Source organism: Nerophis ophidion, linkage group LG16 (assembly GCF_033978795.1).
Source record: "Nerophis ophidion isolate RoL-2023_Sa linkage group LG16, RoL_Noph_v1.0, whole genome shotgun sequence".
Classification (NCBI taxonomy): domain Eukaryota; kingdom Metazoa; phylum Chordata; class Actinopteri; order Syngnathiformes; family Syngnathidae; genus Nerophis; species Nerophis ophidion.
The window spans coordinates 38,712,411-38,739,435 of NC_084626.1; the positions used below are offsets into that span (position 1 = coordinate 38,712,411).

General features: G+C 40.2%; 2 protein-coding genes across 3 annotated transcripts in view; both read right to left on the bottom strand.

The window, feature by feature from the left end:
* Positions 1–51: 51 nt before the first annotated feature.
* pfdn5 (prefoldin 5) lies at positions 52–12,625 on the bottom strand. Its single transcript, XM_061875186.1, has 6 exons — positions 12,513–12,625; positions 9,654–9,756; positions 9,464–9,495; positions 7,515–7,589; positions 7,323–7,428; positions 52–919 (listed from the first exon to the last, which is right to left on the bottom strand). Exons 1-6 carry the CDS (start codon positions 12,576–12,578, stop codon positions 846–848), a joined length of 456 nt encoding a protein of 151 aa, XP_061731170.1. The 5' UTR covers positions 12,579–12,625; the 3' UTR covers positions 52–845.
* A 6,393-nt stretch (positions 12,626–19,018) lies between these two features.
* The window catches only part of espl1 (extra spindle pole bodies like 1, separase), a 29,743-nt gene continuing 21,736 nt past the window's right edge, over positions 19,019–27,025 (bottom strand). For both annotated transcript variants that reach the window (XM_061875189.1, XM_061875187.1), the window contains exons 25-32: positions 26,600–26,722; positions 22,292–22,441; positions 22,041–22,208; positions 21,854–21,958; positions 21,378–21,493; positions 21,224–21,307; positions 19,619–19,783; positions 19,019–19,520 (exon numbers count right to left, since the gene is read on the bottom strand). In XM_061875189.1, coding sequence (XP_061731173.1) covers positions 19,319–19,520; positions 19,619–19,783; positions 21,224–21,307; positions 21,378–21,493; positions 21,854–21,958; positions 22,041–22,208; positions 22,292–22,441; positions 26,600–26,722 — 1,113 coding nt within the window. In that variant the 3' untranslated portion in view covers positions 19,019–19,318. The remainder of the gene's footprint in view (positions 19,521–19,618; positions 19,784–21,223; positions 21,308–21,377; positions 21,494–21,853; positions 21,959–22,040; positions 22,209–22,291; positions 22,442–26,599; positions 26,723–27,025) is intronic.

Here is a 27,025-nt window from a genome sequence, read left to right on the forward strand (position 1 = left end):
TTAAAACCCAATGAGGCGGGCGGAGCGACAGAGACCAAATTTCATCCGACATTTGTTTTCCATCCATCCATCCATTTTCTTGATCTTTTATTAACAATTTGTATTTGACAATCTTTATCATTGCTTTAACTTTAATGTCACAGTCAGACATACAGTATAGTGCAGCCCTCACATTTCAGCAACAACTTTATGAAAGTATGTTTTCTTACAGAACACTATAAAAGTAAACTTACATATACTTAGGGTAGTTAGTGAACAGCTTGAATAGCAGTATATATACTTTGACACTTGTGTTGCTAGCTGTGTTAACTCATTTACGGCGTGGCGCAGTGGAAGAGTGGTCGTGCGCAACCCGAGGGTCACTGGTTCAAATCCCACCTAGAACCAACCTCGTCACGTCCGTTGTGTCCTGAGCAAGACACTTCACCCTTGCTCCTGATGGGTGCTGGTTGGCGCCTTGCATGGCAGCTCCTTCCATTAGTGTGAATGTGTGTGTGAATGGGTAAATGTGGAAGTAGTGTCAAAGCACTTTGAGTACCTTGAAGGTAGAAAAGGGCTATACAAGTACAACCCATTTATCATTTATTTATTTTCAGTGTAGTCTTATTTATACACGCGGTGCACATACTACTCCCAAGTATGTCCAAGTTTTCCTTTTTATAGCATTGTGCCTTAGGAGATCATAATTCTTGCTAAAATGTGAGGCATATATGCGACTGTTGCACTCATGATTCCTACTGAAGTAGTTACTATGTTGTAGCAAGGATGTCCCTTATGTGGATTGACACGACATTACAATAATGACATGTTACAACTGTAACACATTAATTTTAAGGTTGACGTCGTTAAGCCTTGGCGCTGGTGGCCTGTCCGCTTTGTTGTAGTTGCTGGATCTTCCCGTTCATGACTTCTATCACAGCTGCAAGACACAAAAGACAAAAATTAAGCTGGTCCTTAAACCACTTACCTCCGATGCGGTACTGATATTGGAGCCTAGCGCGTTGACTGATAGCAATATTAATCCCATACGATGTCAGCACGAATCATAATACATACGTTTATTATTTTGTAGTGTGATATGTTTGAAAGGGTTGATCAAGTAGGTATGGAAAGAAAATAACCTTTTGACAGATGTAAGCTTTTGAAGTGTTTTAGTGACTTCTAGTGGCCGCAATTATTTATTAAAGGCCTACTGAAACCCACCACTACCCACCACGCAGTCTGGTAGTTTATATATCAATGATGAAATATTAACATTGCAACACATGCCAATACAGCCTTTTTAGTTTACTAAATTGCAATTTTAAATTTCCAGGGAGTTTCGTCTTGAAAAGCTTGTGTAATGATGACGTGGACACAAGACGTCAGGGGTTTTTAGGAAGTATGAGTGCTGCACACACACACACACAGCTTAAAGTCGTCTGCTTTAACCGCATAATTACACAGTATTTTGGAGATCTGTGTTGCTGAATCTTTTGCAATTAGTTCAATTAATATTGGAGAAGTCAAAGTAGCAAGATGGAGTTGGGAAGCTTTAGCCTTAAGCCACACAAACACACGGTGATTCCTTGTTTAAAATTCTTGGAGGTGAAACTTTACTATGGATCAGAGCGCGGTCAAGCGAACATAAATCACGACGAAATGTCAACCAGCCGGTTTCGGTGAGGAAATTGTGGTAAAAAGTCGCTTCTTACCGGAGAAAAGCTGAGCTTGTGCCGTCCATAGCTGCCGTCGACTCCCCTGAGACATGGCGTCAAGTCACCCGTGGACGTACACCTCCGACTATCAGGTACAGTTAAACTCACTAAAACACTAGCAACACAATAGCAAGATAAGGGATTTCCCAGAATTATCCTATTAAATGTGTACAAAAACATCTGAATCCGTCTCAATGTAATCGCGTTTTTTTTTAAACTTTTTTTTTTTCCTAGTCCGTCGCTATCAATATCTTCAAACACGAATCTTTCATTCTCGCTCAAATTATAGGGGAAATTGTCGTTTTCTCGGTCCGAATAGCACTTTGTTTGAGGCTACCATTAAAATCAATCAATCAATCAATCAATGTTTACTTATATAGCCCTAAATCACTAGTGTCTCAAAGGGCTGCACAAACCACTACGACATCCTCGGTAGGCCCACATAAGGGCAAGGAAAACTCACACCCAGTGGGACGTCGGTGACAATGATGACTATGAGAACCTTGGAGAGGAGGAAAGCAATGGATGGTGAGCGGGTCTAACATCATACTGTGAAAGTTCAATCCATAATGGATCCAACACAGTCGCGAGAGTCCAGTCCAAAGCGGATCCAACACAGCAGCGAGAGTCCCGTTCACAGCGGAGCCAGCAGGAAACCATCCCAAGCGGAGGCGGATCAGCAGCGCAGAGATGTCCCCAGCTGATACACAGGCAAGCAGTACATGGCCACCGGATCGGACCGGACCACCTCATCAAGGGAGAGTGGGACATAAGAGAAAAAGAAAAGAAACGGCAGATCAACTGGTCTAAAAAGGGAGTCTATTTAAAGGCTAGAGTATACAAATGAGTTTTAAGGTGAGACTTAAATGCTTCTACTGTGGTGGCATCTCAAACTGTTACCGGGAGGGCATTCCAGAGTACTGGAGCCCGAAATGAAAAAGCTCTATAGCCCGCAGACTTTTTTTGGGCTTTGGGAATCACTAATAAGCCGGAGTCCTTTGAACGCAGATTTCTTGCCGGGACATATGGTACAATACAATCGGCAATATAGGATGGAGCTAGACCGTGTAGTATTTTATACGTAAGTAGTAAAACCTTAAAGTCACATCTTAAGTGCACAGGAAGCCAGTGCAGGTGAGCCAGTACAGGCGTAATGTGATCAAACTTTCTTGTTCTTGTCAAAAGTCTAGCAGCCACATTTTGTACCAACTGTAATCTTTTAATGCTAGACATGGGTAGACCCGAAAATAATACGTTACAGTAGTCGAGGCGAGACGTAACAAACGCATGGATAATGATCTCAGCGTCTTTAGTGGACAGAATGGAGCGAATTTTAGCGATATTACGGAGATGAAAGAAGGCCGTTTTAGTAACGCTTTTAATGTGTGCCTCAAAGGAGAGAGTTGGGTCGAAGATAATACCCAGATTCTTTACCGTGTCGCCTTGTTTAATTGTTTGGTTGTCAAATGTTAGAGTTGTATTATTAAATAAAGTTCGGTGTCTAGCAGGACCGATAATCAGCATTTCCGTTTTTTAGGCGTTGAGTTGCAAAAAGTTAGCGGACATCCATTGTTTAATTTCATTAAGACACGCCTCCAGCTGACTACAATCCGGTGTGTTGGTCAGCTTTAGGGGCATGTAGAGTTGGGTGTCATCAGCACAACAGTGAAAGCTAACACCGTATTTGCGTATGATGTCACCTAGCGGCAGCATGTAGATGCTGAAGAGTGCAGGGCCAAGGACCGAACCCTGGGGAACTCCACACGTTACCTTAACGTAGTCCGAGGTCACATTGTTATGGGAGACACACTGCATCCTATTAGTAAGATAAGAGTTAAACCAAGACAGGGCTAAGTCTGACATACCAATTTTGATACGTTCTAATAAAATATTATGATCGACGGTATCGAAAGCAGCGCTAAGATCGAGGAGCAGCAACATAGATGACGCATCAGAATCCATCGTTTGCAATAGATCATTAGTCATTTTTGCGAGGGCTGTCTCCGTGGAGTGATTTGCCCTGAAACTGGATTGAAAGGTTTCACATAGATTGTTAGACGCTAAGTGTTCATTTAACTGCTCCGCAACAATTTTTTCGAGGATTTTTGAAATAAAGGGAAGGTGAGACACCGGTCGGTAGTTTACCATGAGGTCAGGATCGAGGTTAGGTCTTTTAAAAAGAGGATGAATAACTGCTTTTTTGAATGCTAGGGGAACAGTGACCGAGGAAAGTGATAAGTTTATAATATTTAGCACTGATGGACCTAATAATACAAAGAGCTCCTTGATAAGTTTCCCAGGAAGAGGGTCAAGTAAACATGTTGTTTGTTTTATTCCATTTACACGTTGTAACAATTCCTCTAATGTTGTTTCCTCAAAACGAGAAAAACTATTTTGGAGGGCAGTATCCGCCGTATATACAATCGTATCAGTGTTAATAGAACCCAGTTGTAGCTGGGACGCATTGTCTTTAATCTCCTTTCTAATGACTTCAATTTTCTTACTAAAGAATTGCATAAAGTCATCAGCTGAGTGGGTGGAGCTACTGGAAGGGGTCCCTTGTTGGGTTAGCGATGCTACCATACCAAACAAAAATTTAGGATCGTTTTTATTACGGTGGATGAGATTTGAGTAATATTTAGCTTTAGCTAAGGTAAGCATGCGTTTATAAGTTATTAAACCATCACTCCATTCTTGATGGTGCACCTCAAGATTAGTCGTGCGCCATTTGCGTTCCAGCTTTCTACATAATAATTTCTGAGCTCTAGTTTCTTCTGTAAACCACGGGGTACGCTTATTTGGAGCCTTTTTTAACTTTAGTGGTGCTATGTTATCAATGGTTTCGCGCAGGGCGTCGTTAAAGTTGTTAGTGAGGTTATCAATAGAGCCCACATATTTTGGGAATGGTGCCATTACCGAGGGCAGTAGGTCAGCAAGAGTTGTCGTTGTGGCCGTATTAATGTTGCGGCTGCTATACCAGTTATTATTATTGTTAGTTTGACGAACATGCGTCTGAACCTCGAATTTTATAAGGTAATGATCGGACAATACTTTAGTATACGGGAGTATCGTAACTTTGGAAACGGTGATAACCCTGACAAGCACTAGGTCTATCGTATTACCGTTGCGATGCATGGGTTCATTTATTATTTGTGTGAGACCACAGCTATCAATTATAGTCTGGAGCGCTACGCACGGTGGGTCCGATGGGGTATTCATATGGATATTAAAGTCCCCCATTATGATTATATTATCGGCGTGTATCACTAGATCAGCAACGAACTCTGAGAATTCATTGATAAAGTCCGAATAGGGCCCTGGGGGGCGGTAGATAACAGCCAGGTGTACAGGCAGCGGTGTGACAGACCTCATAGTAAGCTCCTCAAACGATTTATATTTATTATTTATGTTAGGACTAAGGTTAAAGTTTTCGTTGTATATTAGTGCGACCCCCCCACCCCTTTTAAGAGGACGGGCAATATACGCATGTGTAAAGTTAGGAGGACATGCCTCATTTAGCGCAAAAAAGTAGTTTGGTTTAAGACAGGTTTCGCTGAGACCGATGACGTTAAGATTGTTGTCTCTGATGATATCATTAACTAACAACGTTTTGGGAGACAATGATCTTATGTTTAAAAAACCTATATTATAGGTAGTGGGCTGTTTTAGGGAATTTTTGATCAAATTATCCGTAGTAGCAATATTAATAATGTTGTGTTTATTATGCCCAGTGCAATTAGTATAATTACGACCATATCTAGGAATTGATACGACGGGAATTTTCCGATTGTTTGATTGTTGCTTTGATAAACTGCACGCATCATAGTTTGCCAACTCAGTAGAACGCATGTTCCGATTGTTTGTTTGTTGCTTTGATAAACTGCACGCATCATAGTTTGCCATCTCAGTAGAACACATGTCCAACTCTGAAACAATCAAAGCAGAAAAAACTTGTTCTAATTTAACTGACTCCTTACCCAGACCAGTAGTCTCGCATCTTCCATTTAAATCCGGCTTCAGGATGGAGGGAAGTGGTGTTCTGTGGGGATTAGCCTACTGCTTTGTTTTTAGCCCCGCTCGACATCCGCGTTTCCGATCACACCGCTGGCGTCTGCTCGGTAGACGGCCCCCGCTGCTACTATACTCCCCTGCTTCAAAGGCCGCTGGATGTAGCCGCCGAAGTATTCCCATGCTAGTTAGCGCGTCTAGCAAGCACGCGTCTATCAGTCCAAAACGGCCCGATATGTCCACATCCAGAAGTGTCTGGCGGTCGTACGTGATCACGGAGTGACCACGATGTGAGCCAGCCATGAAGTTTGCAGAATTGTCCGGTATTTCTGCCAAATGTTCCATCTTTAGCAAGAGCTCCGCGATGTTGTAGCCCGTCCGGGCGCCGCCATCTTGGAATATCAATGTGAATATGTGAGGAGCCCCCACACTTGTGACGTCATCGTCTGCGACTTCCGGTAAAGGCAGGGCTTTCTTGTCAGCACCAAAAGTTGCGAACTTTATCGTGGATGTTCTCTACTAAATCCTTTCAGCAAAAATATGGCAATATCCCGAAACGATCAGGTATGACACAGAATGGACCTGCTATCCCCGTTTAAATAAGAAAATCTCATTTCAGTAGGCCTTTAAGTTAACCTCATGATGCAGTAAATTGAAGAAGCACATTGGTTACTGGATATCTTTTAATACGCTTCTTCTGCCTTGGAGATTTTGTGTGTGTAAATAATATGCAACTATAATAACTTGATACTTGTCTGTATCAACAAATGATTGCTTAAGACTAACTATTGTTCAATCAAGGACACTTTACGGCACACTTAAATCCTTTCATTTTCACAAATATCGACAGTGCAGCTTATAACCCGGTGCACCTAATGTACGAACTAATTCTGGTTGTGCTCAACGACCTCGCAGCAATTTTATTTGGAACATGATGTAATGATAGGTGTTAGATGGCAATCACGTAATATACTTGACACGAGCTGGTTGGCCTAAAACGTTGATGTTTCATTGAGAATATAGAATATTCACATGGCGCTTAAAAAGCTGTCAAAATGTTTTAGTACAACTTTGGTAAGCAACAAAGCCCAACACTTGATGGAACGCAGAGCATTACGGCTACCGTAGTCAGATGTGCTATACTTCAACATAAGGTATGGTATGTCTATAAAAGGACCTGGAAATGGCACCTATAAGGAGACATTAGCTGGCATTTTGTTTCGCAACAGATGCAAAACCAACTTTTTTTTACCTATTAGTACCTGCTGATGTGTATTTGGGATCTGCATATGTGCCAAAATTTGCGCACGTCTGCCATTGTAATCTGCGCCAATGTTATAAATAAGCTCCTCTATCTCTATCCTTTTGTTGTGGGCATTCATCCTACGTTGTTGCCATTTCTAACAACGTCGCGTACAGTTGTAACTTAAATCTGTCAGTCTTGCTATGGAAGCATACATGTGTTTTTGCTGATATCGATATCGGATCAAGTCACCCTCATTAAAAAAGATCCAAATCATGGAATATGACACTGACCAAGTCAGCTATAGATGTTCTTTCTCATATGCTTGCAAAATAAATGCAGCATCTGAATTGTTGAAGTGAAGAATGTCAAACCTTGTTTCATGGCATGTTTTTCCTGAAGGGCGGGCTGAATTTTCTCAATCTGCTTTGTGAGGAAATCTATTTTTCGCTTGAAGAACGTCTTTGAATCAGATACATTCTACAATGGAGAGACACAGACACAAGCATAACTCAGTTTGACATATCATATTTGGACAAAGTGTGAATATAAACTGGCTTGCTTACCTTTTCAACATAATATCCTGTGCCCACATCCACTAAGACATGCTCCACATCATTTAACGTTCCAGGCACGTACATCTATAAACACTTAAGGACAATGCATCTCAAAGAAACACAATGTAAAACATACCAGAAAGCATAATTAGAAATGCGTGGTTGACCGTGGGGTTTCAACGTTATTAAGTGGAAACTGCCACAAAGGCTTAAAGAAGGTCAAGCCTGCTCATTCCAAAGGCTTTTAAAACTATATTGATCTAGGAATATAACAATAAATTGTATAATTCTAAACCACGGTGAAACATCCCATGGTTAGTAGTATCACCATCTTAAATAAAAAACATAAGAAAATTGTAATTAAGAACCCTTTCATAAACACTGCTCATTTACTGGAAACGCAAATAAGCACTCTTAAATGAATAGGTGACATTGATGTCCTTTAAAATACAACAACCCCCAATCTAAACTTGTACAAACACATTGGTTTCTGAGCAACTCATTTGTGCATAATAAACCTACAGGCCGCTCTCTTAGAGACATTGAGTGATACTTGAAGCAAAATGACAACAGGAAGTGAATTTGTGCGACGTTACCAAAAACACGTTTTTCTTTATCATAATAAAAAAAAAATCCACCAACACTTTTACAAATTAAAATGGAATAAGATAAACATACTTAAACACTCACATAAAAATGATATGGCATCTAAGTGTTCTGTGAAGAAAGTATATTGTGTGGCTATTTATTTATTGTATTACATTTTTTATTAAACTTGCTAAGTATTTTTTGAACATGTTCAGCAATACTGTGATCATTTTGGTGAAAATACTGGGATATGAAAAGTTATATGTAATATAGCAGTAAACAACACCGAGCAGGGTACGTATGAGATGCGGCTTGTTCAAGGCGGGGCAAGTTGCCATAAATTGACTTCCTACAGCTGTGAGGTGAGAAGTTTATAAGATCTTGTGAAAGTCTTGTAAGATGTACCTATATGATTGTTTATTAAATTGAGGAAGAGCAGCAACAAAATGAAAGCGAGAATAATCTAAGGGTGACCCTTTATTCAAAACCACATTTTCCTTTTCATCAGTACCTGCTTTTGTGAATTTAATAACTGCATAAATTGAGAAAATTTGAAATCAAACCATGGAGGAATTGCAGATGTATTTATGAACACGCGTGCGTGTGACATAATCTTGCCTTCCTTCATACTTTCTCCAAACGAGCCGTTTGTAATTTGCTCTGTCCTGTGACGTCAGCAAATATCTCCATATATGGTAGAGATTTACCTGAAGATCTCTATGAAAATCCACCATTGTAGTCCGTGATGTAGTCAAAAGGTCCTTATTTCTGGACTATCCTCTTGTTGGTGTCGACACCAAGAAGATTAACAGACAAGATGAAGTAGATTTTATTTTATATTTCGGATTACTGTAAGGTAGGGAGATTTGTGATTTTAAATTGAGTGCAACACCAGGCATACAATGAGGACAATGCCTTTGTTATTAAATGAATATGAAGTTGTTCTGTCATCACCTTATGTTTTTTTGATATATAGAACTGTATAGAGATTTACAGTATATAATCTTCATAGTGTACCTACTACTTTTACTAAAATATGGACTTTTGTCGAGTCAGTCATGTTTACATTGTGTCGTACTGGAAAATGTTCTTCGATATACAAACTTTTCTATTTACAAACTTTGTTCAAGAACCATTTATGTTCATAAACCAAAGTTCAACTGACATGCAAGAGGGATATGAATTCACTGGTCTTTAAAAAGTCAAATACAATGTATATAGGGTATTATTACATGTGCTAAAAATAAAACAAACCTGGTTTTATCCGAATGGAGGTAATATATTTCAGATTTTTTAAGTGCATGTGTTTGTAATGACTGGTGAACATTAGGCACACATGAAAATGAACTGCAAAACTCACTCAAGGATACAGAACTTGTAAGGGGAACCAGTAGTTCTTTCCCTATAATGACACAACACAAGTTAGTTTTACAGATTTTTAATATAAACCACTTCAAGAATCGGATAATGTGGAATATTTGTCAACATGTGAAATGCTTATTTTATTTTTATGGAAGGTTTAATTTTAGTCCTAATAAAAAAAAAAAAAAGATTGCTTACCTTGGTTGTTTTTATTTAGTGCATTCAAACTATCTTTTGCTTCAACATATTTGGTCTGGACGACTTTGAGCTGGCCTATTGAGGATGTCAGGAACTCAATCTCCTGTAAAACAATGTTACGATGAAATATTTATGTGTTATAGAATTTGTATGGACTGGGGGTCAGTAACCCGTGGCTCTCGAGCCACATGCGGCTCTTTAGTGCCTCCCTGGAGCATTTTTAAAAAAGGATTGAAAATGGAAAAAGACGGGGGGAAAATAAAAACAAACGCAACAGTTAATTTACATATAAAATCTTCCACTCCTTTTTCATTTTGTCCACCAAAAGTTGTATGCTGTGCATGAATGTACAAAGGTGCGCTTTGTTGATGTTATTGACTTGGAGCGCTAATGAGGAATAGTTGATCAGCGCATGACTGCAAGCTAATCAATGCTAAAACGCTATGTAGGCGAGCTGTATGTACACACTGCATCATTACGCCTCGTGTGTAGGTATAATTGAGCTCGTTTAATTTCCTTTACTTTCATCCTCTTTTTATATAATTTTGTTTTGTATGTCTCATGACACATTATCTGTATGTAATATTGGCTGCATTTCTGATAGTGATTTTGTTGTTTGTGTGCCATATTGTTCCAGACTACAGCAAACATTTAACCCGACTCTCGCCAGATCCCTGTAGTTCGCTGAGCTCCACACAAGGATCTGGGACTTCTCAATGGGAGATGTATTTCAGAAGGAGGGGCCTTGTAAAAAAAAAAAAAAAAAAAAAAATCATTGTATGTGATTGGATTAACCACTTGTCAGTTATCCTGAATGACGTGCTACTCCAACCACTCACATCGAAATCAACCGGTGACGCTGATGAGCGACGCTGGGAAATCAAAAACAGAACAGCCAACATATTGGATAATGACAGAGCGAAAGGTTAGACAACTTTCACAGAAACAATGCAGCATCGTCAGTAGACGATTGATGTTGCAATAGCAAAATCAATGTCAGCACATGCCTCCTTGCTGCATGACGCCATTGTTGTTTGAAGTGCTACGTCACATCCATGAAATCCCGCCCGGCGATCTTGATTGGCTCAATATTTTTTGCTATCATGAAGGAGTTTGCATTGCCCTCTATCCCTTATCCTTGTGTGGAGCTCTTCAAACTACAAGTATATAGCAAGAGTCAGGTTAGCAAACATTACCTAGCTTACCAAAGATTGTAATACATCTATTAAAAGAAGACAGCCTGCAGTTTCCCTTAAAAGCCTACTGAAACCCACTACTACCGACCACACAGTCTGATAGTTTTTATATCAATGATGAAATCTTAACATTGCAACACATGCCAATACGGCCGGTTTAGTTTACTAAATTGCAATTTTAAATTTCCCGCGTAGTGTGCTGTTGAAAACGGCGCGGAATGATGACGCGTGCGTGTGACATTATTGGTTGTAGCGTACATTTTATCCCAGCACCATTCACGGTTAAAAGTCGTCCGATTTAATCGCATAAGTATTCTGTATTCTCAGTATTCTGGGCATCTGTGTTGCTGAATCTTATGCAAAGTGTTCAATTAATAATGGATACTACAAAGAAGAATGCATTTGGTTGAAAGCGGTGTATTTCGGCCGGCTGTAGCAACACAAACCCAGCCGGTGTTTCTTTGTTTGTTGTGTAGCTTTAATATGGGACAGAGCGGACAAGCGAACATGGTTCTCTACCACACGTCAACCGGCAGGTTTCGGTGAGAAAATTGTAGTAATAAGTTGTCTCTTACTGTAAACATGAGCGGCGCTTTTTTCGTTCTTCCTGCAGATGTCAAAGAGGCAGCTGCGACTTTCTTGGCTCCTCCATGGCTTCACTCAGACACATTGGCGGTCACCACACCCCTCCGACTTTCAGGTATGACCTTATAATCTCCCTAAAACACTAGTAACACAATAATCAGATAAGGGATTTTCCAGAATTATCCTAGTAAATGTGTCTAATGACATCTGAATCGCTCCCACTGCCCTCGTCTTTTTTTTCCCTTTCTTGTAGTCCTTCACTCTCACTATCCTCATCCAAGAATCTTTCATCCTTGCTACAATTAATGGGGAAATTGTCACTTTCTCGGTCAGAATCGCTCGCGCCGCTGGTGTTCATGATTGTAATCAATGTGCGGATGTAAGGAGCCCTCACACCGGTGGCGCACGCGCACATCGGCTTCTACTTCCGGTACAGGCAAAGCTTTTTTATTAGGGACCAAAAGTTGTGAACTTTATCGTCGATGTTCTCTACTAAATCTTTTCAGCAAAAATATGGCAATATCGCGAAATGACACATAGAATGGTCCTGCTATCCCCGTTTAAATAAGAAAATCTAATTTCAGTAGGCCTTTAACTTGGACACACACATCTATACCTTTGGCCATTTAAAGCCAGTAATTTCAAAGAGTTCACACCTTCTGAGTAACCTCTGATTTACTAATGTTGTAAAAATGTGTAGAATAAATATTATATTGCAACATTTCTGTCAACGAAGATTTGCTTCAGCCTGCGACAGTCATTTTGATAGTAGACTATCAAAGACACTTTTGCCATGTCTTGCGTTCATTATAAGACACATATACGGCTTTCCATTTTTTGCAGCTCCAAACAGATTAGTTTTTTTGGTCCAATGCGACTCTTGCAACGTTGTGAGTTGCCGACGCCTGGTTTAGCTCATGTTGACATGCAATGGTTAGCTTTGGGCTAACGGTTGTCAAGCAGCATGTGCACACGACTTCGCCAAACATTCTATCAATGTTCACAGTTTGCATTTTAAGTAGTTATTGAAAGCAATAAAACTGCAGCCAAGATAAAATCCACATAAGAAGAGATTTACCTGATCTAATTGGCTTTTTAGACCCTCAAGCTGAGGCAGAGACAAGTCCGCGAGATTGACTGCCATGTTGGGAGTGACACTGAGTCATCTGCTTCCGGTTCAAGGAAGCGCATTAAAGGCAATAGGAAAGGCCGCCCGCTAGTGGGCGCTATATTATTACATCAGGTTACACAATGCTTTTTGTTTTCGCGTCAAAATGAATTAAAATAGCTTTATTTCCTTAAAACTAAAAGCCCATAGGCTGCAATTACAAACATTTGGGATTAAAATTCCATCCATCCCATCTATTTCCTTCGGGGTCACGGGCATACTTGCCAACCTTGAGACCTCCGATTTCGGGAGGTGGGGGGTGGGAGGGCGTGGTTGGGGCGGGGGGCGTGGTTAAGAGGGGTGGCGTATGATTCACCAACTCAGGTATTTCATATATATATATATATATATATATATATATATATATATATATATATATACATACAATTATATATATATATACATTCAATTATATATATGTATGAAATACTTGACTTTAAGTGGATTCTAACTATATATATTTATTATATAAAAGAAATGGTTGAATTTCAGACAGCACCTATCAAATACACAGTAATAAAAACACAGTTCTACAAAATGTACTGTGCTTGCTGGGTACTAATAAAAACAACAACACTTACCTTTCACTATTTGAGTAACCTTTGTTCTGCCATTTGCGTATTGGCGAGCGATCTCCGAATCTGGGAACATATCCTTCACGGATTTGTTGTAGACATCCGCAAATGAGAACGGGATGTTGCTTCCAGCTATTAGCATAGCCATCTTTGTTTCTGCATAAGATACACCATCATGTCTCCATTTTGCGTGGTGGCCCTTAATACTGGGTTGTGAACGATGCTGTGCTGGTGACGCTTTGTGCTTTGCTGACTGACCGTTCATGGCTGAGTATATCAATCAATCAATCAATGTTTATTTATATAGCCCCAAATCACAAATGTCTCAAAGGACTGCACAAATCATTACGACTACAACATCCTCGGAAGAACCCACAAAAGGGCAAGGAAAACTCACACCCAGTGGGCAGGGAGAATTCACATTCAGTGGGACGCCAGTGACAATGCGGACTATGAGAAACCTTGGAGAGGACCTCAGATGTGGGCAACCCCCCCCCCTCTAGGGGACCGAAAGCAATGGATGTCGAGCGGGTCTAACATGATACTGTGAAAGTTCAATCCATAGTGGCTCCAAGACAGCAGTGAGAGTCCCGTCCACAGGAAACCATCTCAAGCGGATCAGCAGCGTAGAGATGTCCCCAACCGATACAGGCGAGCGGTCCATCCTGGGTCCCGACGAGCGGTCCATCCTGGGTCTCGACTCTGGACAGTCAGTACTTCATCCATGGTCATCGGACCGGACCCCCTCCACAAGGGAGGGGGGGACATAGGAGAAAGAAAAGAAGCGGCAGATCAACTGGTCTAAAAAGGAGGTCTATTTAAAGGCTAGAGTATACAGATGAGTTTTAAGATGAGACTTAAATGCTTCTACTGAGGTAGCATCTCGAACTGTTACCGGGAGGGCATTCCAGAGTACTGGAGCCCGAACGGAAAACGCTCTATAGCCCGCAGACTTTTTTTGAGCTCTAGGAATCACTAATAAGCCGGAGTCTTTTGAACGCAGATTTCTTGCCGGGACATACGGTACAATACAATCGGCAAGATAGGCTGGAGCTAGACCGTGTAGTATTTTATACGTAAGTAGTAAAACCTTAAAGTCACATCTTAAGTGCACAGGAAGCCAGTGCAGGTGAGCCAGTACAGGCGTAATATGATCAAACTTTCTTGTTCTTGTCAAAAGTCTAGCAGCCGCATTTTGTACCAACTGTAATCTTTTAATGCTAGACATGGGGAGACCCGAAAATAATACGTTACAGTAATCGAGACGAGACGTAACAAACGCATGGATAATGATCTCGGCGTCTTTAGTGGACAAAATGGAGCGAATTTTAGCGATATTACGGAGATGAAAGAAGGCCGTTTTAGTAACGCTTTTAACGTGTGACTCAAAGGAGAGAGTTGGGTCGAAGATAATACCCAGATTTTTTACAGTCACCTTGTTTTATTATTTGGTTGTCAAATGTTAAAGTTGTATTATTAAATAGAGGTCGGTGTCTAGCAGGACCGATAATCAGCATTTCCGTTTTTCTGGCATTAAGTTGCAAAAAGTTAGCGGACATCCATTGTTTAATTTCATTAAGACACGCTTCCAACTGACTACAGTCCGGCGTGTTGGTCAGCTTTAGGGGCATGTAAAGTTGGGTGTCATCAGCATAACAGTGAAAGCTAATACCGTATTTGCGTATGACGTCACCTAGCGGCAGCATGTAGATGCTGAAGAGTACAGGGCCAAGGACCGAACCCTGGGGAACTCCACACGTTACCTTAACATAGTCCGAGGTCACACTGTTATAGGAGACGCACTGCATCCTATCAGTAAGATAAGAGTTAAACCATGACAGGGCTGAGTCTGACATACCAATTCGTATTTTGATACGCTCTAATAAAATATTATGATCAACGGTATCGAAAGCAGCGCTAAGATCGAGGAGCAGCAACATAGATGACGCATCAGAGTCCATCGTTAGCAATAGATCATTAGTCAGTTTTGCGAGGGCTGTCTCAGTCGAGTGATTTGCCCTGAAACCGGATTGAAAGGTTTCACATAGATTGTTAAACGCTAAGTGCTCATTTAGCTGCTCTGCAACAATTTTTTCGAGGATTTTCGAAATAAAGGGAAGGTGAGACACCGGTCGGTAGTTTACCATGAGGTCTGGATCGAGGTTAGGTCTTTTAAGGAGAGGATGAATAACCGCTTTTTTGAATGCAACGGGAACAGTGCCCGAGGAAAGTGATAAGTTTATAATATTTAGCACTGATGGACCTAATAATACAAAAAGCTCCTTGATAAGTTTCCCAGGAAGTGGGTCAAGTAAACATGTTTTATTCCATTTACACGTTGTAACAATCCTGCTAATGTTATTTCATCAAAACGAGAGAAACTATTTTGGATATTTGCAGTATCCGCCGTATATACAATCGTATCTGTGTTACTATAACCCCGTTGTAGCTGGGACGCATTGTCATATCCGTTCACCGTGTTCAATTGAGAAGTCTGTTCTACAAAATTTACAGGCAACATACCCCTTCCCCTTCGAATGCTCCTGCATGAACTGAAATTCTTGTTTCCAATCGTTCTGGAACTCGCAAGCGTATTCCTTCATTTTGCTCGTCGACGGTGTAATATATTGGGTTGGAGTCAATAACCAGGCGACGTGATGAAGTTACTTCTCTTTACTATGGGCTTCAGAACAGACATTTTATTCTATGTACCTGTACAGTAGATTGCAGTATTGTCCTGTTTAAGAGGGTCACAACATTGAGTCAGGTTCTCATGGAGCTGGAGTGGGCGTGGCCTCCAGCTCCGTCTGCAATTCGGGTGAAATTTTGTCCTGGGAGGTTTTTGGGACAGGTGCTGAATTTGGGAGTCTCCCGGAAAATCCGTGAGGGTTGGCAAGTATGGTCACGGGGGGTGCTGGAGCCAATCTCAGCTACAATCGGGTGGAAGGTGGTTTACACCCTGGCTAAGTCGACATCTCATCTCAGGGCCAACACAGATAACATTCACACACTAGGGCCAATTGAATGTTGCCAATCAACCTATCCCCAGGTGCATGTAGAAAACTCCTGTGGATGTACTACCAGTCTATGGTAGCCAGTGTTCTGTTCTACATGGTAGTGTGCTGGGGGGGCAGTACATCTAAGGACAGTTCCAGACTTGAGAAACTGATCAGGTGGGCCGGTTTTCTTCAATCGGAATGAAACTGGACTCACTGGTGACGGTGGCAGAGAAGAGGACTGTTGACAAACTAGTGAGCATCCTGGATGATGCCAGTCACCGTCTGCATAGCGTTATCAGTAGCCAGAGGAGCCTGTTCAGTTCTAGACTGCTTCATCCCAAGTGCAGGACTAATAGTCTCAAAAACTCCTTTGTCCCACACACCATTAGACTGTACAACTCCTCTCTGGGGCGGGGGGGTACTAGGATGACAGGGGATGCAAAACAATAACAGTGCAATACGTTTTCATGACATGGTCACTACTGCCTACTTTGTCTTGTTGTATTCTTATTTTACTGTTATATTTTTATTCTAATTGTTGCTTTTTATTTTTTATTATTATTGTAATATTTCTCTATTTTGTTTCCATTTAAACCCCCCCTTTTTTTTTTATTGATCTCAATCTCCATCCATTTTCTACTGCACCTGTTCAAGAAGTCGCATCAATGGTAAGAAGTATTTTATTTATTGTTGGTTAGTGTCAGAATACAAATATTACAAAAAAAGAAAACTACTTGTACTCTAAAAATGTTGGTCTTACTTAAAAAATGCAATCATTTATTTGTAATTTTGTGTTAAAAATATTATACGGCTTTCACGGTAATACACTTTGAAATATTTTGCTTTCATGGCTCTCTCAACCAAAAAGGTTCCCAACACCTGCACTAACCCCTCTTCCACCGTGCAGCCCAGGATTAAAATTGTTGTGCCCATTTGATTGTAGACTGTTACTGACACCTTGTGGCGATATGAAAATACTACACTGGACCTGACGAGGCACCTTAAGCACAACGTCTTGACCTAGGGTGGGTCATAGTCGGGGAAGTATGTTTTGGAGGCAGGGGCGCTGCTAGGGATTTAGGGCCCCATGAAAAGAATCTTTACAGGGCCCCCAACACGTAATTTCATCATCATTAGGAGCCTCTCTGGGCCCCCCTCCATCATAGGCCCCTGGAATCAGTCTCCTTTACCCCCCCTTTTCGGCGCCCCTGTTTGGAGGCGCTTATAAAACAGCAAACATCAATGTCTTCAGGACTAATCTGCTGCACAATGGACAAGAAACATTTATAAGTCTATGTTTAACACAGGCCTATGCAATTATTTGACTCGGAGGGCCAGATTTAGATTTAAAAAAAAAAAGTGTCTGGGGGCCGGTATATCTATTTTCAGGAACACTAATACAAAATCTCACAATAATGATTGAAACCTAAAAACATAACACACCGCCTTAAAAAACAGAATGGAATTTGACTTTTTTTTTTACTGAATGAGACACCCAGAATGTACATGAAAAGAATGTGGGATTTACAATATTATTAAGGATAAAACACTGAATATTGACAATATATTTTACAATCAACCAAAATGCAACAAACATGGTGAAATATGAACGCGAAGGGTAAAAAAAACCCCCACCTACAATCTGAGATATTTCATAGTGACCAAAGTATCTAATTAGATGACCATAGTAACTAGTATATCACACAGATTCCAAGCACTGAAAGGTCATTAGAAAACATCACTGGACATCATAATAGCAGCTACACTTTCCATTTTAAACATCTAAAACAATTATTTAGGAATGTCCGGCAGGCCAGATTGAAAAGCTCAACGGGGCGCATGCATCCCCCGGGCTTTAATTTGCCCAGGTCTGTTCTAACACCATCCATGTCAGTCAAAACTTCAACAGCCCTAATCCGTGCCATGGGCTGCAGCGCCCCAAACAGAGAGCTCTTCATTTGGAGGAGATGGACAACCTCGGCAGCAAAGTTTTTCAAAATGCTAAGAATGACGATAAACCAGGTTTTTACCATGAAATGATTAACGTGGACCCCGACTTAAACAAGTTTAAAAACGTATTCAGGTGTTAACATTTAGTGGTCAATTGTACGGAATATGTACTGAACTGTGCAATCTACTAAAAAAAGTATCAATCAATCAAAGTCTCCTGATGGTCAAGCATTTTGACATTATGAACAGAGAAATATACAAAGATGAGTCAAACACTTGGTTTGCCCTATTACCCTTTCGATCACCTCGTCGCCACCTCTCAATCGGGAGCAAGCGTCAAAGTGTCTTTCATCCCTCTATCATACACAGAAGAGAGATGTCATATCTGCACTGCCAGGAGACTTCAATGTGAAAAACATCCCTTCAAAACAATTAGGGCAAGTCCAACTTCTCTCTGATAGATTCTGGAAGCGATGGAAACAAGAATACCTGTCAACCACACAACCTCGGAGAAAATGGTATGCAGAAAGGCCTAACCTGCAAGTTGGAGAACTAGTACTACTGAAAGATGGCCAGGTGAGAAGAAATGAATGGCCCACTGGACTCATCGTCAAGTCTATCAACAGCCATGACTAAAAAGTAAGAAAAGTAGACATCAAGATCATCCGACAAGGTACTCCAACAATCTACACTAGACCCGTTTCAGAATACACTTAATTTGTTTGGGCACTTCCGGGTTGACAATATCAGTTCAGTTCATGAGACAATTGAGAAGTAGACAATGTGTGTTAGCTCCTACAAGCCTTGGAAAAAATAAGTTTCTTTACATAAAAGTGCAAGACAAAAATAAAAGTTAGGAAAAGAAAAAACAAGATCAACAAGAGAGCCTATATGGATTAATCTGCTTTGGAACTTTATTAGACGTCTTGGATTGTTAGCTGTCTGCCAAGCTGTATAACCACAACACTTATAGTGAGGGCAGAACTAAAATAGTATATATGGCATAAAAAAGTATCACAACACTGACATAATTGTCTGCGGCACATACACAAACATCTTTCCCTCATTACAAAGAAAGCTTTGGTCAAGTTTTTAAAAACACTCAGGCTTAAGCAACAGATATGTTTGTTATGGCAGACCAGCACACAAAACGTATCTGCTGTGTCTCTGAGCTACATCTAGTTGAGAACAGTTACTGAAGATAGATTGGCAGGCCATAGACGACAGGTGCAGCTCCAATCAGGTATTTCAAGTTTGTGGCCTGCCGTGAAGGACCAATGTAGTCTAGCAGAGCACTTCCCGGCTTAGAAGAAAACCAGGATTCCAGCAAGGCTTGGGCGAAGCGGTCGATATCCCGATCAGTTACATCCCACAGATTTCCCAAAAGAAAGGGACTATGGAATAAAATAAAGTCAAAACACATGTATCAGAATTTTTAGGCAACTGATCCTAAAATGTTCACAATGGTCATTAAAAGAAACTTATATCCTACCAGCCTGCTATGAGGTAATTGAGGATGATGCCTTGTCCCTCCTGATCTCCCCGCACAGCCAGAGCGGCGCTGCTGCAACCGATCAGCAGAGAGGCGGCTCTTATTGGTCGCTTCAGGACTGCATGGCTGTCAAGGAAGCGTGCGCCTGCACCATGACCCATAAAACTGACATGTCCAGAGGTGGAGTGTACATGACACAGGAAAAAAATAAATTAATACATGCACTTCATAAACGAAAAGTATTTGGTGGAATGTGTGATATATTTTGTTTGAATGCTAGGGATGTGTAATTGTGTTTGAGTTTTAATAACTGGTCTTTATTAGCAATCATATTTGAATATTCCATTTTCTGAATGGTGCAATGACTGTATAGAGCACCTTTAGTTTTGCTACCCAAGTGACAATGAAAAAGATATGCTAATCTGTTCTAAAGTGAACTACACAAATAATATTAGTCTACATTGCACAGTGGGTCAAACACCATAAAACAAATGCAACAGGAATTCAAAACACTTGAAAGATCAAAAACATATTTTGTTCTGTTAAATTTTCTCATGTCGATTTTTCCGGGGGACGGGTGTTATGCATTTGTCTTCTGCATACGTTTTAGATTTTGAAACGTTGGTCAGATTTGGACGTTGCTGCACTTATTGGCCAACGCAACATTGCCAGCACTCCCCAAAACAATGACTATGTCAAGTGAAAAACAAAAAAGGGTGAAAATGTGTCACCTTAACTTTGTTGTACTGTGTGCTATTAGTTTTCTGATAAAACACCACACACTGGCACTGTTAATAAACCCCATGAAACTGATTACCTTTAATGTTGTTGCACAGCTTAATAAGTTTGACACAACACCCACTTTAACTTGACGTCACTTCAAAACCTGCTGGGCACCTTTAGGGGGACTGACAATTTTAACAAAATTGGTTGAAAACATCGCTGCCATCAATTAAACCTCTGTGCAAGTGCTTGGATCGGACTTGGAAACTATATGAATAAGGATTCTGATATATTTATATCTGAGGATATGTGTTACATGAATGCGGGCATGTCTTCTAAAGCAGTGGTCCCTAACTACCGGTCCGGGGACCAGTACCGGGCCGCACACTAACATGAATTAATTTATAAACTACCGCATTTTCTCCGACTTATCTTTCACCTGTCACATAACACACCAATAAGCTTGTTAATAGATGTATATTACAGCTGCTTTGTAATAGCACATCAGAAAATGCACATTAATGGAGATATAAAATGTTAATGTCTCAGATTGTCGGGCCCTGGCCCTATGGTTAAGAAACACTGGTGCACAGTTTATGCCACCAAGACTGCAACCTTGAGAGGGACAAGCGGTAGAAAATGTACCATATCTTCGCAAAGAAACACACGCAGGGCTCCCACTACTTCAGCGTTAGTGAGTTGATTTTTCATGCTCATTTTATTGTGTTTTTTTTTTATCTGGCACTCATGGAATGCTGGTCCGTAAAAATATTGCACACATTAAACCGGTCCCTGGTGGAAAGGAGGTTGGGGAACCCTGCTCTAAAGAATTTTGATCATAACCCACAGGGGGCGCCACTAGCAGTAGGTTGCCGAACTCACATGTATAGATCCTTGGTCGCAACAGCTTCTTCCAACTGGCCCGCTTCGGGAGCACTTCCACACACCCCATCCCAATTCGGTTGACTTAAATGAAAGAGATGTGGTTAGATACACATCTAAAAACGAGAAAATTAAACGTGAGCACTGGTCTTACCTGCTAAACCACGCTTTGAATCGGTTCTGTGTGCTGCCCAGATTTTTATCGGGGTCCAGAAGATAAAATGTGTTCTTTCTGTCCACACCATTCTTGAGGATTGACTCAGGATCGCTCTAAAGCAGGAAAATGATACAACTATGATGACTGGCATCATAAAGTGAATTGATAGTTATTGTATGGTTGTCCAAAGTGGAAACAACTGGAGTATTTTTTGGCTGGTAACTCATATTTCATTTGCCATTAAAATACTCTAAGAATTAAATTTATTCACTATTTGTGACATATCTATGTATCTATTCATCTTTAAATGAATAGATCACACACAAATTGTTTTGTTTCATTATGAAAAAATATTTGTATTGGATCGTAACGCAAATTGAATCATCTACCACAAAGAGATTTACATCCCTAATCGCCCCACATCCTTACATTTTTTGGACCCAGTCAGACAGAGTAAATGGCATAAATCTTACCTTTTTCTGAAAGCTCAAACCAACCAAAGACTCAAGAGACGGCATGCGGCTCACAGAGCGAGAGCGTAGGATGGATATGCTCTCCCAGGGCAACTTCTGAAGGAACTGTGTAAAAAAATAGGACACCTATATGATATACCACACATAATGCTTAAAAAGCTCACATTACAACAGGTGAGTTTAGTACCTTGTCAAGAATGAGAACCACGTGACCACAAGGCTCCTTTCGGTCTGTGAGCTGCACAACAGATGACTGGAGAAGCTGCTCACATTTGTCATCCCAGTGGGGACAAACTCCCAGGGTGAATCTTTTCCAGTCTTTTTGGGAGAGCACAGGGGTGGCAGAAAGCAAAGCCTAGAGAAAGCCAAACATGGGAGTTTTGTAGATGTTGGAGTTTTCCAAACTGAGCCTTGACTCATAAAACAAGACAAACAAACCTTTAGCATCTCCTCACTGGCTGTAACTTTGTTGGCACATAAGGTTTTGCAAAGACGCTCGACTTGAGGGGAGAGCTTGGGATCTGACGTAAGAGGCAAAAGGAGGCTCTTCCAGCATCCGAGTAAGTGCTCCATCTCTTTCACTAGTTGCTGAAAAAAACAATTATGCAGAATGACATTTATGGCTTAGGCCATGCCAAACATATTTATAAACACGGTTGCATACAGAAAAAAAAGGGGGCCATTATAATTTTTGAATGCACTAAACCTTTAGAGGTGAACTTAATTCGGCCACTAAAGCAAACCTATGGTAAATTTTCACTATTTTGACTTGTAAATGTTGCAACGCTGGATAGTCGTGTTAAACACTGCCAAATCATAAGGTTCACGCATTTGGACCTGAGCTTACATGCAGTTCTGGAATCAACGCTGGGTTTTGCAGACCTTTTACAACCGTGGACATAGTTTGACATCACAGCCTGGTGGACGTAAATAAAGTTTACAGAATTATAAAACATTTCCCAAGTGCAGTTACAGAGTGCAATGCATTGTTAAAAACAGCTTTTCCAAGCAGTCTACTTTCATATTAGATGCTTCCAATATTTTTATTTGCATGCATGAACAAAGTTAATTTAAGAAAAATAAAAATGACTAGCGTCTAAATGATTAGCACCCCTGATGCCAATAGGTAATCATGTGTCATTTTTACTGCAGACCAGTTTGAAACCTTTTGTTAGTTTTTCAAAAGTCTCCAAAACACACACCTCCTGCGCAATCCCAGTCCAATCTTATTTGGCAAACCGCTTACGCTCCGCAAGATTTGACGGTCTCCTGCCATGGATCTTGGTCTTCAACTCCACCTCAAGATTCTCGATGGGGTTCAAGTCAGGGTTTTGTGCGGGCCATTCAATAACATTTACTTCCGTCTTCTGGAGTCTTCACCAGGAGTGACATATGTTTTGGGTCGTTTTCATGTTGGAAAACACAGCGGCTACCTAAACCCAGTTTTGCGCAAAGATCTTCAAACATCCTTTCTTCAGAATTCCTTCCACCATGACAATATTCCAAGTTCCAAATGCACTGAAGCATCCCAAGAGCATAACACTCCCACCAATGTGTTTTGTTGTCATTAAGAGTTTTACTAAAACAGTCTTCTTTCATCTCTGTAGGATTGCGACTGTGTTGGATCCATTGTGGATTGAACTTTCACAGTATCATGTTAGACCCGCTCGACATCCATTGCTTTCCTCCTCTCTAAGGTTCTCATAGTCATTATTGTCACCGACGTCCCACTGGGTGTGAGTTTTCCTTGCCCTTATGTGGGCCTACCGAGGATGTCGTGGTGGTTTGTGCAGCCCTTTGAGACACTAGTGATTTAGGGCTATATAAGTAAACATTGATTGATTGATTGATTACTAAAATTTGTCCCATTTTGTCCAACACTGACACGGATATCAATATTCATGCGTTCGTTAAGTCTTGTCTCGATTACTGTAACGTATTATTTTCGGGTCTGCCCATGTCTAGTATTAAAATGTTACAGTTGGTACAAAATGTGGCCGCTAGACTTTAGACAGGAACAAGAAAGTTTGAACACATAACGCCTATACTGGCTTCCTGTGTACTAAAAATGTGACTTTAGGTATTTTATACGTAAGTAGTAAACCTTAACGGTCTATCTCCACCCTATCTTGCTGAATGCTTTGTACCATGTCCCGGTCAGAAATCTGCGTTCCAAGAACTCAGGCTTATAAGTGATTCCCAGATCCCAAAAAACGTCTGCGAGCTTCAAGAGAGTTTTTTATTTGGGCTCCAGTACTCTGGAATGCCCTACCAGTAACAGAGATGCTACCTCAGTAGAAGCATTTAAGTCCCATCTTAAAACTCATTTGTATACTCAAACCTTTAAACGGACCCCTTTTTAGACCAGTTGATCTGCTGTCTTTCAGGTGACTACGGATCAGCCTCCACGGAGGAAGTGCTAGCTGTTCCAAGTCAGGACCAGGTGGACCACTCCTCTGTGCATCAGTTGGTGACGTCTCTACACTGCTGACTTGTTTTCATTCAAGAGGATATTATTAGGTTTTAACTGATTTCTTTTGTTTTTGGCATAATCCTTTCAGAGTCCTGAATCATCCAATTAATCTTCTGCACTGCTCTACAGGTTTCTCTAATAGAGTCAGTGTCCACTGTTTTTTTCAATTTAGTTTGATTAAACAGAGCATACTGCTTCAAACACTTGCTATCTCTTAAAATTGTGGGAGTTTTTAAGGGGGCTAATATTTTGGATTTTGGTCATGTTTGTTTTTTGTGAAAAAAAGAAAAAAAAAGTGTTTTTGTGCCGAAATAAAAATATTGGAATAATCTAAAATTAAAGTAGAATGCTTGAAAAAGCTGTGATAAAAAAAAATTGCTCTCTTTAACAGCAATTGGGAAATACTTCATAAAAAAATGAAATGTTCATGGAAGGGCTAATAATTGAGGCCTCAACTTTATTTGGGCCTTTCTAGTATGTGCCAGACTTCTGTCCCTCTGCTTCCGGCTGAGAGACTGTCATGGCTTCAACTTGCGGTGGTATTCCTTCTCATCAAATGCCCTGTGCTCGTTTTCCCCTGCTCGCGCTGTCGTCAACTTCCCCTGAACTCATAGTAAACAAACATGGTGTACATTGTGTGGGACTGAGTCACAGTTTCAAAAGACATTTTGCGTGCTAATTGCACTGATTCTGCAAACAATCAGTGTTAAAAGGGAATGACTAAAACTAAATTAAAAACTACTGTCAAAATTGACCAAATGTGTTTTAGTAATCTAAAATAATTAAATTTGAGACGACGAAATTACACAATTTAGTCAGCTAAAATGACAAAACATTTACTAGACTACACTATTAAATATAAAAGATTAGGTTTCTCTTCAGTTTAATTTAAATCATCTCTAGACTACACGCAAAGCATTTAGCACAAAAGCAGCATGATCATATTGTCAGAAATGATGTAATTAATAATTTTTGCTCCACAGGTCAATGCCAATAGACATTGTTCAAGCACTTTTTCTATTATATTTAATGCTACGTTTCTGGTAAAAGCAGGTAAGTATGTGTGTTGTGAAACAGAGTTACTATGTACAGTATTTAATTTATTCATCCTTTTTCTACCACTTGTCCCTTTCATTTGTTAATAAATGGCCGCCTCAAATAAATATTTAGGAAACACTACATCATCAACTTCCTTTCTCGGCTGTGTGTGTAACGTAATCATGGTGGACCAAATTAAAAGTTATCATGTCTTTATATTTACCAATTAAACGATTCCTTGAGAGAGAGAAAAATTACTTATTTTTTGTTGTAAAAAAGTAGTACGATAGAATTATCTTTAACTTACAGTTGTGTAGATGTCACAAAAGACCGCCTTCTGATGGCATCATAGAATGTCAAAAATTAAATGTGTCCTCTTCACTTTCTCCCAGGTGCACACATATTACGATGTAGAACATGTTGAATCCATACATTTTTGTTTTGGCCGTGACAAATTCTCACAAAGAAAAGCATCTGATTGGCTCTCCTTTTTAACTAACGCCGGCCGCATTTCCTATGTACGTTGTCAAAGAGGTGTGACAGGATGTGTTGCTAACTTGTCCCACCCATCTCCAAGACAAAAATAAATGATTGGATTTTGTTTGTCATTATTTTTGTCTCGTTTTTATTCATTGAATAAAATGCAAGGTTATTTTTTCATAGTCTTTGTCAAATTGCATTGGTTTTGATTAGTTATCTTATTTTTGTCAGGTGAAAAAAAAAGTTGATGACGAAAACTAACTAAACTAACTAAGAGGAAAACTATTAGTCACTGAAATTAACACTACAAACATTCCACAAGGAGGAAAAAAGAACATCAACATTCAACACCTCAAACCTTAGCAGTCACCTGAAACGCAAGCATTGCTCAACAGTGTTTAGAAAGCATATAAAGACGTTGCTCTAAAACCAGCCGCAAAGAACAATGTGCAATAACTACAAGCGATCTATATTTAAGAAAACGGATAATTAAGTAAACTGTATCAGGTTGAAAATAAATATTTTGCACCCAAAGCATGTTTTACAGAAAAAAAACAACATTCATAACAACAAAAAGTTTTGTGAATATACACAAACAACCACTTTAGCAATGTTGTGTTTAGCACAGTAATGAATAGGATTACATTCAGTATTCTATTCTTCAGGTTTCTCAGTCAAAGGGAGAAATGGACACTTAAGTGATCTAAATCGATAAAACATCTGAACCTCCCCTCAGCAGTACCCTGGTTTCCTACCTCGACTCGAGAGTCAAGGTCCCTGCGGCCCCACCACCACTGAGCTTTTTCAGAGACGCAGTTTAGAGTCTTCTGCTCCACCAGAATACTGTCCATCTCCTGGACCAGACCTCTTATGGAACGCTGTGGAACAAAACAAAGATGGCGTTACAAATCTTATTTTATGCATCATCAAAAAACTGAGTGTTCATAAGGCTGACAATTATTTAGATTTCTTTAATTTGCAATACAAACTAACACAGATATTCCAAAAACTCCGACAGACGTTTTCTTTTTTGTGGAGACAAAACTGACCTATCTGGCTTCCATCATAAGAAATGTGCAACATTATGTTATGTTAATTTTTTTTTTTAATCAACAGAACAAAAATTTGATTATGGTATCACAAGTGGGTAAATAGACTTGCATGATACAATTCATAACACA

Excerpts from the sequence above, each read along its gene's own strand:
- pfdn5 (XM_061875186.1), bottom strand. The coding sequence starts at position 12,578 with ATGGCAGTCAATCTCGCGGACTTGTCTCTGCCTCAGCTTGAGGGTCTA. Across the intron at positions 7,429-7,514 it reads CAGGATATTATGTTGAAAAG|AATGTATCTGATTCAAAGAC; the intron begins GTAAGCAAGCCA and ends TCTCCATTGTAG. Across the intron at positions 920-7,322 it reads AAAACATGCCATGAAACAAG|CTGTGATAGAAGTCATGAAC; the intron begins GTTTGACATTCT and ends TGTGTCTTGCAG.